General features: G+C 32.9%; 1 protein-coding gene across 3 annotated transcripts in view; it reads left to right on the top strand.

The window, feature by feature from the left end:
- Positions 1 to 14,218, top strand: part of LOC148303387 (uncharacterized) — a 112,838-nt gene extending 98,620 nt beyond the window's left edge. For 2 of the 3 annotated variants that reach the window (XM_088270020.1, XM_088270022.1), the window contains exons 8-13: positions 294 to 596; positions 691 to 1,575; positions 1,872 to 2,816; positions 4,851 to 5,126; positions 6,610 to 6,732; positions 9,896 to 14,218. In XM_088270020.1, coding sequence (XP_088126146.1) covers positions 294 to 596; positions 691 to 1,575; positions 1,872 to 2,816; positions 4,851 to 5,126; positions 6,610 to 6,732; positions 9,896 to 9,964 — 2,601 coding nt within the window. In that variant the 3' untranslated portion in view covers positions 9,965 to 14,218. The remainder of the gene's footprint in view (positions 1 to 293; positions 597 to 690; positions 1,576 to 1,871; positions 2,817 to 4,850; positions 5,127 to 6,609; positions 6,733 to 9,895) is intronic. The other variant, XM_088270023.1, reaches the window with a different exon arrangement.

The following is a 14,218-nucleotide window of genomic DNA, read 5'->3' on the forward strand; positions in this document are numbered from 1 at the left end:
TTCGCTATTTCTAGCTTGCATCGTGTTACGTAGCAACATGACAATCTAACCCTATTAACATTTGACTAATATAACTGTGAACTAATATCTACGTATTTAAGTGTATGTTATTTTAATCTAGTTACTAAACCATGTATTAGTAATAAACTAACTTATTTTAGCTCCTAATTTAGTAATACATTTATTTGGTTGTGCTTGGTAATTTTCTTATCTTTGTTTTGTTTTGTTTTTGGGTGAAAGGCGTGGCACACTAACTCGGACTTTCATAGTAATAATCTTCTGAATTTTTTCAGGAATTAACCAAATTAAGAATGGGAAAAGAAATTGACATAGAAAAGTCTATTTCTGCTCTAAATGATACAATTACCAATGTAAACAATCAGATAAATAATGACAAAACTTCTGTGACTCAAGAAAATAGCCAACCTTCTACTGAATCAAATGTAGCAAATCTATTAACAACGGCAAAACTTCCTAAAATACAGGATATTTTAGTAAGTAGTATTGCAGCTGCTACCAAGCAGGAAAATATTAGAACCACCACTACTATACAAACAACTACACCAAGTTATCTTACTTTGGATATTGACCCTGAGGTAAATTAAAAAATATATATATTTTTTATTTGACGTTTTCTAGTTGACCTTTTTGAAATTTTTACTAAATTATTTTTGTTAATTTACTTTCCAGACCAAACAAATTCGGACTGAGAAACCAATAAACAATGCAGGAAATACAGTTTTTCGTTGGAAACCAATATCCAATGATATCTTATCTACGGAACAAGTAAAAGAATCTTACATACAAAGAATTACCACTACCGGCAACCCCACTGTTTCAACACCGACTTATCAACAAGCCACAACTAGCTACCCCGATAGTACTGACAGCATTGTCAATCTTGCTAATAGAGGTGGAATCACAGCAAGACCTCTGGCAACAACAGACTTCACAACAGAATCATCGCAAACAGTTGTCGAAAGCGAAACCAATAATGCCATAGATAGTGATGACTTTTCTGATATATCGACTGCTAGCGACACTGGTACTACTAGAAGGCAACCGGTTTACATTCCTAGATACACAGTAACAACAGAATTACCGACTCAGCCTGCACTAGTGACTACTGAATTTATACCTTATACAACGGAAAGAAGACCAGTCTATATCCCAACAACTCAAAGGAGGCCTACTACTACAACAACAACATTGACAACTACAGAAATACCTACCACGACAACGCATAGGAGACCAACGACTATTCGGAGCAGAGACCCAATTATTACACCAACAAAACCAATGTCAACAACTACGCAGCGCAGAACAACAGTTTCCACAACTACAGAGCCTAGTACTACATTCTCAGCACCAAGAGAGGAGCTCACTATACCGGAATATCAGAATATCATTTCGACCACCCAGAGACGCCCTACAAGTAGAAGAACTGTTTCCACAACCAGGAGAACAATTCCTTCAACTACTGAACCAAATATACTTAATGAACGGTTTACTACTGTTTCGTCAGATAGATCTACTTACTCTATTGAAGAAGACATTGCTTTCTTAATAAATCTGGTAAGTTGAATCTCATTGTAATAAAATATATTTATGTATTAGCTTTAACCCCTTTCTTAGGAATGTATCCTTTAAGTGTTTGTACATATATTTTTCTATTATACTAATCCACAATGGGGCCATCTGCCATTTAAATATATAGCACGGTATCAGTTAAAATAACTATATTTTGGAATATATTAAAGCATGCTGCATGCATTAGCTAAAGTGAAAAAAGTGGAAATAGGAACATATTTGGCAAGTGAGCCGGGTTCGTTCAAAAGAATTAAGTGGTTCATATTTTTTTCTGTTTTCAGAAAAAAATCGTATCTGCTGAAGGTCAGACAAAAGAACAAACATTGGCAAACAGAGTTATTGCTATGGCGGTTGAAAAGAACTTAGCAGAGCTGAGGGCAAAAGCAAGTACGACAACAACCACGACTACTACTACTACAACTACAACTACTACCACCACGACAACACCTCGTCCTCCGCCGGTAACCAGAACTCCAATTAGGTCCGGTAAACAAATCAACAGAGGCCAATCCAACCTTGACGCTACCACATCTCTCACACAGTCTGCCGTTCAAGACCCATCTATTCAAGAGGATATAATCTCATTCCAAAATGATGCCAAATTGTTACAATCACTTTTGAGCTTAACTGGACAAAAACTTCCTAAGATCGATTTACCGCAGCAACTGAACAATAAAAATCCTTCAAAGTCTTCAGGAGTTAAGAGTGCTGATGTGGATCCTTCGGATTTGAAATTCTTACAGACTTTATTAGCTTCTCCATCGCCATTAAATAACATTGAAGCCAATAGTGAACTGTTAAAGAAATTGAGCAATGCAAATACAACACCTTCACCAGCTATTACTAAATTCTCCACGACAGAAAAGAAGATCTCACGTACAACAACTACTCCGCCTGTGATCAAAATATATCCTAATGAACCGTCCACACCTTCCATTGATGATGATATCAAAAACTTCCAAAAAGATGCTCAGCTTCTTCAAAGTTTATTGAAAATCCAGGGAGCTGGAGAATCATCTACTCAGAATATTCTAAACCTTAACGGATTGACTAGCGATAAAGCTTTAGCCGCATTGCTAGGACAATCTGATACTCCTAAAGATGTAACCAAGATTCCAGTTAAACTCAGTACAGAGTATGGTCAAACTAATGAGGCGCTTTTAGCTGCATTGCTAAAGGACCAAGGATTGGGTCCAACGACACCTCAGGAACAATTGAAATTGGCCGTAAGTATATTTTCTTAAATTAGACAGTTTAACATGAGACATTCTGAATACCCATATATTCCTCATAAATTCCATATACTCATAATATCGGTCAATTTCAAAACAAAACAATTTTTAAATATCATTATGTCTAATTGCATTTTTTGCTTAAAACACCATTTTTCACACCATTGAATGAATTAGTAGCAGGAATAGCCACTTCCTTATAAGGATGATGCTTCTCAATGTACGATGCAACGGTTTCCCATGCTTTCAGTGTTTCTCTTATTGTGCTAGAAGATTGTTGCTCTGCTACTTCATTCTCTTCCATTAACAGGCTACTACTACTACTACTACTACTACCATAACGCCGTTTCTCCTCAGGAGTAGGCAGAGAGGATGGAACGCCACACTCTTCTGTCCTGACATACACTCCTCGCCTCCTTCACATCCATACATCTAGTCATACATGCCCTCCGATTACGCAGACTTTTGACACTGCCAGATTTTAGGTTCTGATTGATCTGATCGTTCCTCTTTTTCGTCTTTTTCGATCGTCCTCGTTCTGTTTTGCCCTCTCACATTCGCCACATATATTTTCTTAGTCATTCTCTCGTTATCCATTTGCTCCACATGTTCATACCACCGCAAAGAACTCTTCCTAATCTTTTCAATTATTCCTCGTTCAGCCTTACATTCCTTTCTTATATCTTCATTTTTAATTCTGTCATACAATGATTTCCCACACATTCGTCTGAGGGAGCGCATTTCAACAGCGTTCACTCTGCTTTCATCCTTCCTTTGCCAGTTCCATGTTTCGCTTCCATACATTAGTGTCGGTACTAGCACGCTGTTGTGAACCGCTAGCTTGGCTTCCATGGACATATTCTTATTCGCAATCACTCTGTTCAAAGCACCATTTATACTATTCCCTGCATTCACTCTTCTCCCAATATTCTTATCCACTTTTCCATCCCTTGTGAAAATGCTTCCTGGATATAAAAATTCTTGCATCTGTTCTAGGGATGCATTGTGCACAATAATCTTGCATTCTGTCATATCTTTCTCTCTTTCAAACACCGTGACCTTTGACTTACTTTCATTCATTGCCAGATCATTTTCCATACATACATCATACATTCTTGAAACTATTAGTTGCAAATCCTCCTCGCTGCTTGCTAGCAGCTCTAACATTAACAGGCTCTCGTCCAAAATTTATTGCTGTTAATGTTGATGCAATTCTATAAGCTCTTCGTTAGTCAGCTCTTGGCTGTGCTCCTCAATATCGTACTGTTTCAAAATCACATTCGACCACACTCACTGGCCAAAGTTTTTTCCCAAGCAGAAGTGAGGGTCCTCTTGGTAACTCCTTCCCAAGCTACGGAAGTCCAGACTCAAGTGAACGTAGTGAAAAGGGGACTTGTCCTTTCTCTGTAACTCATGCGAAATTTTGATCGTTAAAGGAGCAACTTTTTCACTTTTTTGTTGTTGCTTGTTATGCGAATTACTCGTCATGAGAGGTTCCACTGTATTCCAATATATTCCAATATATATTCGAAGAAAAAATTGTGCGCACAAAACACGTGTATTTATATATTGTGTTATTAAATATTTTAGACTACACCCTTAACCCTTTCCACTCTGACCATTTTTTCTCATAATTGATCAGCTACTCTGATCGAAAAAATGCGACATTTTTTTACCATTAAAATAAATATTATGGTTCCCTAATTTTGGGACACTCTGTCTGGCAATTTGTATGACCATGTTAATTAAGATTAACTGTATTTATCTGAAATATTTTTTGATAAAATATACTTGGGTGATAGAGAAATCAGTGATTAAAGTTATACCTGCGCCGGGCCAGACAATTGTGGCCCACGGAGCTGCCTACTAGAATCATACGGGCCAGAATGTCTGGCCTACAGAGTGGTAAGAGTTAAAATACCATTGCATTATGAAGGATTTGAATCAGTGTACACATTAAGTTTATATTGAGGATAAGGAGAAGAAAATGCAGCCATTTGTATTTTAAATTAAAATAATATTTTCCAGGCTTTGTTGAACCAAGTGGTGGTGACGCCCAAGCCTCGTCCCCGCACTACGACCCGCCCCCCTCCGCCGCCCCCGCCGCCCCGCCAGGCGCGCCCCATCCTGGACGGGCTCTCCTGGCTGTGGCAGCAGTGGCAGCAAACCGGCAGCGGGGTGGGGGGCGCCGAGGCGCGCCCGAGACCCCTCTCCACCTCCGGGGGGGGCTTCCTGTTCGGCTCGGGGCCCTTCGTCGGGAATGCCGACGATGCTAATATAAGGCCATCGAGAGAGGAAAGCAGGGTTTGTGATTTATCTTGCTCTTGAAGTACCAATACCAATCTTGAAAATACTTGAGATGATTTACTTGAAATTTATTTATTTATAAATGATTTACTTGGTGGAGCTGCATTTTATTATTGTTAAAAATCAACAATTTAAAATACATGTATTTTAAGTATTAAAATCAAGGACTGATTTTTAAGGGTCTACTAAGTTGTTATCTGGTTGTTATTTGGCTATCAGTAATTTGATAATGCCCTAACAAGGCAAAACAATTGTTTTTAATTTTGGTTAAAAAAAAAATATTACAACTTAGTAGACCTTTAAAATCAGCGTTTGATTTTAATATTTAAAATATAAATTATAGAATTCTATAAATAAAACGCCAAATAAAAATGAAATTTAAAATACTGTTATAACTGAGTTTCTGGGTTCGATTCCCCTATATGTCGGAATCTAATCTCTTCTTTTTTACACAAAATTACTTAGTCCAAAAATGCAAAAAAAACCTACTACAAAAAAATGTCCCTTACTGTGTTTTTAATTTGGACAGCCGAGATGGTTATTTGATTTTTTTGAAACTGCTGATTATAATTTAAAATATATAATATCGGTTTATATGGTTCATATATTTTAATGTTTAAGGTTTTTTTTACACCCATTTAATGTTGTACCCAAATACATAGTTGACTTTGCCTCAAAATACGTATATAAATATGTGAAATCTTCTAAAGAATTTGGGATCTTCTAAAGAATTTTACATGACAAACATGCATATGATGTCTACAATATTGGGAAAATCACCATATGCTTATACTGTAGCAAGACCAACTGTCTTACAGACAATAGACAGAGTTTTCACTGCATGTGTATTTTAATATTCATATGTTTGAAATATCAAAGTAATATTTGAAACAAGAAAAAAAACAGCTTAAATCAATTTGTTAACATGTTGCTTTGTGCATTACGATCATAAAAATACAGATGCTTCAAAAATTATCATCGCTACCTAGATTGCACTAAATAGTATGGCTTATTATGTAGCTTGATTTTCAATATTGAAAATTGCCAAAATATGCTTATTAACCATTAATGCCTTGTTGACCACATCAAAATGAAATTACTGCATTACACAGATAATGCACACAAACATCATTCACTTTGAAAACATGCGGTGTTTTATAATTAGCAAAAATTCATAGTGAAAGTCATTTTTATTGGTTTCATCCATATACTCATGATACAAAAACATTATCACATATAAGTTTTATGTGAAATCATTTTAATTTAATTTTTGTTTTGCATTTTTCCTAAATTAATTTAAAAACTTCATTATTATTAATCGCTGATATTAATTTTTGCGCTTAATCCAATAGACTACATTGGTGTGTACTCTCGCAACATGACCCGAGAATATGACATAAAGGTCACAATTGTATGTTGGAGGGAGTCGCAGTTTAAACAGAACAGTGGATGATTGTGGGATGAATAATTTGTTGATCAGGTACCTCTGCCTCCTCCTCAAATTGTGGATACTCCGGAAAATGGTCCCGGTAGAGGACAACTAGTCACAGCTGCTGTTAATGTTACCCGAGCCTTTTCACAGTTTCTTGGAGCGGCCATTCAGGTTCATTTCATCTTTAATATGACCCATTTACTCTTAATCCCCATTCACTGTAACATATATTTAGTAATCTATCACATTGTCACTAATATTGCAAGCAAACATATCTGAATCCTGCCGGTGAGAGCAACTGTTTAACATTTATACCTGTTTCACTCATCCTTGGCCAGCTGCCATGAAGGATTATCTTCTTCTTCTTCTTCTTCATCTTCATCTTATTGTAGGCCTTGTGGCCCCATGGTAGATGACTCCCGGGCAGACCACCAAAGAGATGGGTCGATAGCTGGGAATCGACATTGCAGGAGGCTAATCCCTCTTAAAAACAGAAGGATTATCACAATTCAAATATTACCTGAAGCAGTGCCCGTTGCAGACTCAAGACCAATATATTGTAATATAGAAGAATTGGCTGTATTGCATAAATCCTTTTATTCCATTGCTTAACTCTTGTTTCTTAACTCTTTTATTCCATTGCATTACACTCTTAAATGATGTTTAATTATTAAATCATCCACTTTAATTAATCTTTCTTTTCAATACAGGCACTAGCGTTTATTATTAACCAAACCTAAGTCCTTCATTAGGTGGCACTAGTGCTGCCTAGTATATTACTTACATGTGCTTTTTATTGAATTAAATAAGTTACCGTAGAACGGGGCTACTTGAACTTTGATGTGTTACTTGAGCCTAGTACAAAAAAAATTAAATCTGTATTTGGTCTACAATAATGAATGTATCGTGATATTAAGTGTCACCTATCAGGGAAACAATGAATCATGTCGATACGTTCATTATTGTAAACCAAATACAGATCTAAATATTTTTTTTGTACTGGGCTCAAGTAACACATCAAAGTTCAAGTAGCCCCGTTCTACGGTACTATGTACTTTTCTATGACATATGCTTATGTCAAAATTTCCGCAGCTACTTACTTAACCATCATACTGCCTTTATGTAGAAAAAATCATGAATTGACACAGTAAATGAAACAGAAATTATTTGAAATAAAACAACTGAAAAAATGTAAAAATGGTCATAAGAAAATCATACAATTGAAAATAAACAACAACAAAAAAACTTTTTGTAGTCAATTTGATGAAGAATATAAATTTACAAAATGTTGAACAGTGTTTTTTACCCCAGAAAATAAGTTATGTGTGCTTGCGATATCGGGGATGAAATATATTAATTTATAATAATAATATTTAATATATAATTAAACTAACTTTCTATGAATTATAAATATGTACAAAAGATTTTAAATTGTAGAATAGTACTTATTCAGAATGATTCAAGGATTCTGAAGATTCGCTAAACACCGCAAATTCTAATCAAATAAACATATTGCATAAAAAATATGCTCACAAGACACAATAATTTTTTTATATAAACAGTTATTTTCTCAATTTATTTTAACAATACTAACATTATAAAAAAAAAATTGAATTACTAACAGTTGTTTTTTAAAAATGGTTGTGGTATATTGACAAATAATGAAATAACATATTTTTTTAATGCAATAGAAATTCTTACAAATATATTTGACAGCACATGTGCAGGTAGGCACAAATATATGAATTATTATTATTATTTTTATTATTAAATTTATTATTTGGATAGTTTTTCTATTTTCTTCAAGGGACTTATGCACCTTGACAGCTTGTACAATAATAGGTATGCCATCTCGAGCGTCCTAGCCACTACTGCTATTTTACTTTCTAATATAGCAGTAACATCCTTCACCAATCCTTTCTTACTTCCTTTGCTTATTTCATATTTATCCCATAAAACATACTCCACTATTCAATCCAAGAGCCTTGAGTGTATGACTTATCAGTCTGACTCCGTGTTATTAGTGGTTGATTAAACATTGCATTATTTTGATGCAGTACCCTATGTATCAATTGGGAGTGGATAGGGGCCAGAGAGAGATAAATTCTATGAATGAAAATCAATTTGCTATTAATTTCCATAATTTTAACATGATGGTTGCTGTATTTTTTAAAAAAGAATCCATTTTTCTTTGCTTGAAAAAAATTTACAGCACAAGAAAAAAAAAACAATATATAAAGATAGCATGTAATGAAAATGGCACTTTATAAATTATCAGCGCCGTAGCGTAGTTGGGTAGACACTCAACTGCGAAACTGGCGTCGTGGGTTCTATTCCCGCCAAGTGCATAGTAAATTAAAGAAATATTATTTTCAATCGGTTGGATATTTGTAATGTATTTTTCACATTTACCTTCCTTACCCTTACTTCTTCTAAAAAGCTTCTAAAAGTAGAGGCTTTGCGGGTTATTCCTTTAAAAAAATAAAAAAATATTATGTTTAATATATTCAGAGTTGATTTAATAAACACATAAATAAGTATATATTGTATATTCATATATACTTAAGGAGCGGGACATCATATATTTTCATCATTACAATAATACAATATTTGGGTCAGCTCTGATACCCTTAAAAAAACTAACTAACTAACCATCACGCCGCTTCCCCGCAGGGGTAGGCAGAGAGAATAGAGCGCCACACCACTCTGTCCTTGCAAACATTCTTCGCCTCTTCCACGTTCATGCATCTCCTCATACATACCCGCCGATTGTTACGACTCCTAACCTGACCACTTTCAAGTATTTGGCATACCTGATCGTATGATACCCTTATGTTTTTTTAAAAACCCCTATCCGCAGCCGAGGGTGCATACATAGGGCACTGCATCATATATAAACGCAGTGTTATCTTGATCATTAACACATGAAGGAAAGGTGATCAGCCCTCTGCTTCGAAAAGTCCTTCCTTATGATTAGCACTACATATTTGTGTCCGCCTCCGTAGTGTAATGGTCAGCACGCTCGGCTACCGTTCTGGAGGTCCCGGGTTCGATTCCCAAGGGGGGTAAAATAAATATAAGTGATTTTTTCACTGTCATATTTATTCAATATTACCCTGGACTGGTACCTGAAGCGGAGGGCTGATCACCTTTCCTTCATGTGTAAACGATCAAGATAACACTGCATTTATATGACGCAGTGCCTTATGCACCATTGGGGTGCGGATAAGGGTTTTATTATTATTATTATTTGTGTTTTGTAAATGAACCAAAAAATGGTATCAGCATACATCTGTTTTTTGATTTAATATTTATGTTTTTTTGTGATATTTAGGGAGCTGCCCAGACATTCCAAAACGTAGTAAAGGCTGGAACAAGAGTGATCACCAGCGGTTCCGGTTAATCTCATATTTTATTTTGCCCATTGGATGCAAAGCAAGTGGACGCATGGAATGCCACGGCTCTCAAACTTATCATGTTTGGATTCTCATCACGAAAATTGATCTTGAATATTGTAATATTTAAACTAAAAATATACTAATAGCAATTCTTTCCTAACGATCGTGTTCCGTTCTACTGAAGGCATTGTAAAGTAAATTGATTGATTAATAAAATAAATTCTCACTAAGATCTTTTGAATTGATCTTGAATATTGTAATATTTAAACTAAAAATATACTAATAGCAATTCTTTCCTAACGATCGTGTTCCGTTCTACTGAAGGCATTGTAAAGTAAATTGATTGATTAATAAAATAAATTCTCACTAAGATCTTTTGAATTGATCTTGAATATTGTAATATTTAAACTAAAAATATACTAATAGCAATTCTTTCCTAACGATCGTGTTCCGTTCTACTGAAGGCATTGTAAAGTAAATTGATTGATTAATGCAATAAATTCTCACTAAGATCTTTTGAATTGATCTTGAATATTGTAATATTTAAACTAAAAATATACTAATAGCAATTCTTTCCTAACGATCGTGTTCCGTTCTACTGAAGGCATTGTAAAGTAAATTGATTGATTAATAAAATAAATTCTCACTAAGATCTTTTGAATTGATCTTGAATATTGTAATATTTAAACTAAAAATATACTAATAGCAATTCTTTCCTAACGATCGTGTTCCGTTCTACTGAAGGCATTGTAAAGTAAATTGATTGATTAATAAAATAAATTCTCACTAAGACCTTTTGAATTGTTCGATAGCTACACACCTGGTGTTAAATGTAGACTACCAGACACATCGCTCACTCCTTTCAACAACGTCAAATATCAAAAAACTTGATTTTTCAGGAGATCGTTTTTAAAGTTTAAAAATATAATACAATGTATTAAAGATAAATATCAAGCCACTTATTGAACTTTTTACTGTGCAACAGATCTTTTTAGGTAAAACCTTAATGTTTTTTCTCCATTTGAAAAATATTAAGTTCATTCAAAAAAATTATTAAATAATACCTTTTCTTCAAAATGCAAAAACAACACTTTCTGCCCTGTAGCGGGTAAATATTAAGTTAAAAATATGCCGCTTTTGCTGGGATATAGTATATTTACTGGGGATTCCGAAAACATGCACAACTGAAAATTGACAAATTTTGATATATGTATGACGTTCTTGAAAGGAGTGAGCGACATCTTATAACATTGATTGTCTTTTGTCTGCTGACCATGATGGAATGCAGAAATTTGCCAATAAAATGGATTAGAAGTGGTGTCAGTAGGCATATACATAATAACAGTCCGAAGTGTGAGTGGTTGACGATCCAGGTGGCCATTATGTGAGAACTGCCTGTATTTGGCAAACTGAACGATATAAAAATATTGTATGAACTGAATGTTTTGATTTGATGGTTGTGAATATTAGCCGTAAATCTCTAGATAATATTTGAGCTTCCATTTACCTTATTTTTTCTAATCTTTAGTCCGGTAAGATTAGGCTAAGAACTTTCTTTTATACTCTTAAAAGAGTATGGAAAATAAAATCTCTAGTTGTTATTTTTCCTATGTGCCATTCATGCACATTTTTTTCACTTGCTGTACATATAATACAAATTGCTTTTTTCATATTTTAAATATCGATAACTAATTGGTTGCTTTTTTATAATGAAAAGTGCAAACAGTGTGATTTTTTACTATTTTTAAGGTTGCTTTTTAAAAAGTTAATTTGTCTAAAAACTATTTACTTCAAATCGATTCTCAAGAGGATTTTGGGGGGGAAAAAAGATTTCTGATAATACTTAGGATTGTGATAGCTAACATAACAATTTTCAGATTAAAATTCGTCTTAGCTTTAAAAAAATCTATTCATTTATTAATATTCAATCTAATAGATTGTTGGGAAAGTTTTGTCATATTTGAATTCGGGAATGAATGATTTACATGTTGATTACCTTCTTCAAGGATGTAACGGCTTTTGGTACTTGGATTCTATTTCTAGCAGGTAGAAACACTCATACAATCCTTTTTTTTTTAAACATTATTCGCAAATTTTAACACGCAACCAGAGAAATATTATGATACAAAATGCCTTCACTAATTGTGGTGTCCGCAGAATGTACAAACATATGGCAGGGTGTGTGCAAAATATTTATTGTATCGTAAACTTCAGGTGCGCAAATAAAGCATTTGATTTTTTAATTCTCAAATCCCAATTGTGGAAAATAAGTTTGAAAAATATCTAGTCTAAATTTTACAGTCGGTCATTTTCTTATACACATATTTAATAAATATACAAAACGTTAATCCGCCCGAAATATCTGTCTTCCCTTTTTTATATCTCTGAATTTCAAATATGAAGAACTTTCCAGATGACCTTATGGCCTTATACAATATTGATGTAAAGTTCTGCTATTTTTGCAGTAATTTTGCACAACAATTTTTCTATACTTATATTTATCAATAACATTATTGAACGGCTACAAACTATGGTTGATAGGGTCATTAGTCTGTTTTACACTGAACCTGATAATATGTAATATTCCTAGATGTTGCAATATTATTTTAAGGTAATAATATATAAAATTATGTAAATAAATTCATTTTAATAAGATATAATATTAATAATTTATAATAGGGCTAGAATTTTTAAGAAGCTTTCTGCGATTTTGATGATCTACATATAACTAGAATATCTTTACATATGGAATGATAATCTTTATAAGAGAACTGCTTAGCTTATTGATAAACATATTATGTATAACATATATTTTTCTTCAATCATTTGTCTAGAAAAACATATAATATTCCTGTTTTTTATTATTATTTTTTATCAATTTCTATGTTTATATTATAGAGATATTTTTTGGGATTTTGGCCTTTATTGCGTTTTTTTGGTTTGAATTATTTATCTAAAATTTCTTAAAATTTATGAAAAATAAATTGGCTTCTAATCTCTAGATTATCATAGTAATTTAAAGTTTTTTTAAACTTGATATATATGTATGTAAACTTACTTTATCTTACTACTTTATATGTTTTTATTTGCTCGGTTTTTTCCTAAAAACACAGTCCTTAGTCTAATTATTAACATAGTTCTTTGAAAAATTATACATTAACCTTACAAATTTAAAAGATATATTTATACCCTACAATGATTTAATTGTTGAGGTTGAGATTCACACAGTAATATTAAATATAAATTAATAAAAAAATATAGACACAACTTTTTTTTTAAATTTTTACATTTATCATCATTAACAAGACACGATAGTCCGCCTCCGTAGTGTAATGGTCAGCATGCTTTGCTACCGTTCTGGAGGTCCCGGGTTCGATTCCCAGGGGGGTTTAATAAATATAAGTGATTTTTTCACTCTAATATTTATATAATATCACACTGGACTGGTACCTGAAGTGGAGGGCTGATCACCTTTCCTTCACGTGTAATCGATCGAGATAACACTGCGTTTATATGACACAGTGCCCTATGTACCATTGGGGTGCGGTAAGGGATTTATTATGAATTAATTATTGAGATTCAAATTGTTAATAATAAATATAAATTAATACAAAAATATAGACACAACTTTTTTAAAATTTTGCATTTATCATTCATTAACAAGAAATGATAACTCACAAAAACTCTTTATTTTAAAAAATATATCTTTGAGATATATTTTCTATTTTTATTAAAGGTTTTTTTAATAGCGAATTTTAGTTTTTTAATATAAAAAATGTATATCAACATTTCAATTGACTATTCATATAGACATGCGTGCTTTAAGTCTAAACTAAAAAAATAAAATAAAATAAGAACATGTATGTTTTTTCTCTTGAATAATCATAATAATTGGTCCAGGGACTGTAGAAACGTAATATGAAGGATTGAAATATTATTCGTAATTTGTACCTATAAATTATCAATTAATATATTTAAAAATATGTATGTACCCATATAATTTTACAAAATTATTGGTCACCCATTGAAACCATGTATGATGTTGAAAATGTGTAAAATAAATTTTTAAATATTTAAGTCACCTAATTAAATATTTTTTACTGTGTTTTTTATAAGTAGGTTTATTCAATTATATTTTCAGTTTTTGCTAGTTAGCAAATTTTAACTTATTTATTTTAATTTAGTACTTTTATTCTTTGTATGTTTTTTGCTTGAAAAAATATGTTTGAACAACTTAAAAAAAATATATATACAATGGA

The sequence above is a fragment of the Brachycentrus maculatus genome, unplaced genomic scaffold (assembly GCF_059751285.1).
Source record: "Brachycentrus maculatus isolate JH-2025_06_01 unplaced genomic scaffold, ASM5975128v1 h1tg000370l, whole genome shotgun sequence".
NCBI lineage: Eukaryota > Metazoa > Arthropoda > Insecta > Trichoptera > Brachycentridae > Brachycentrus > Brachycentrus maculatus.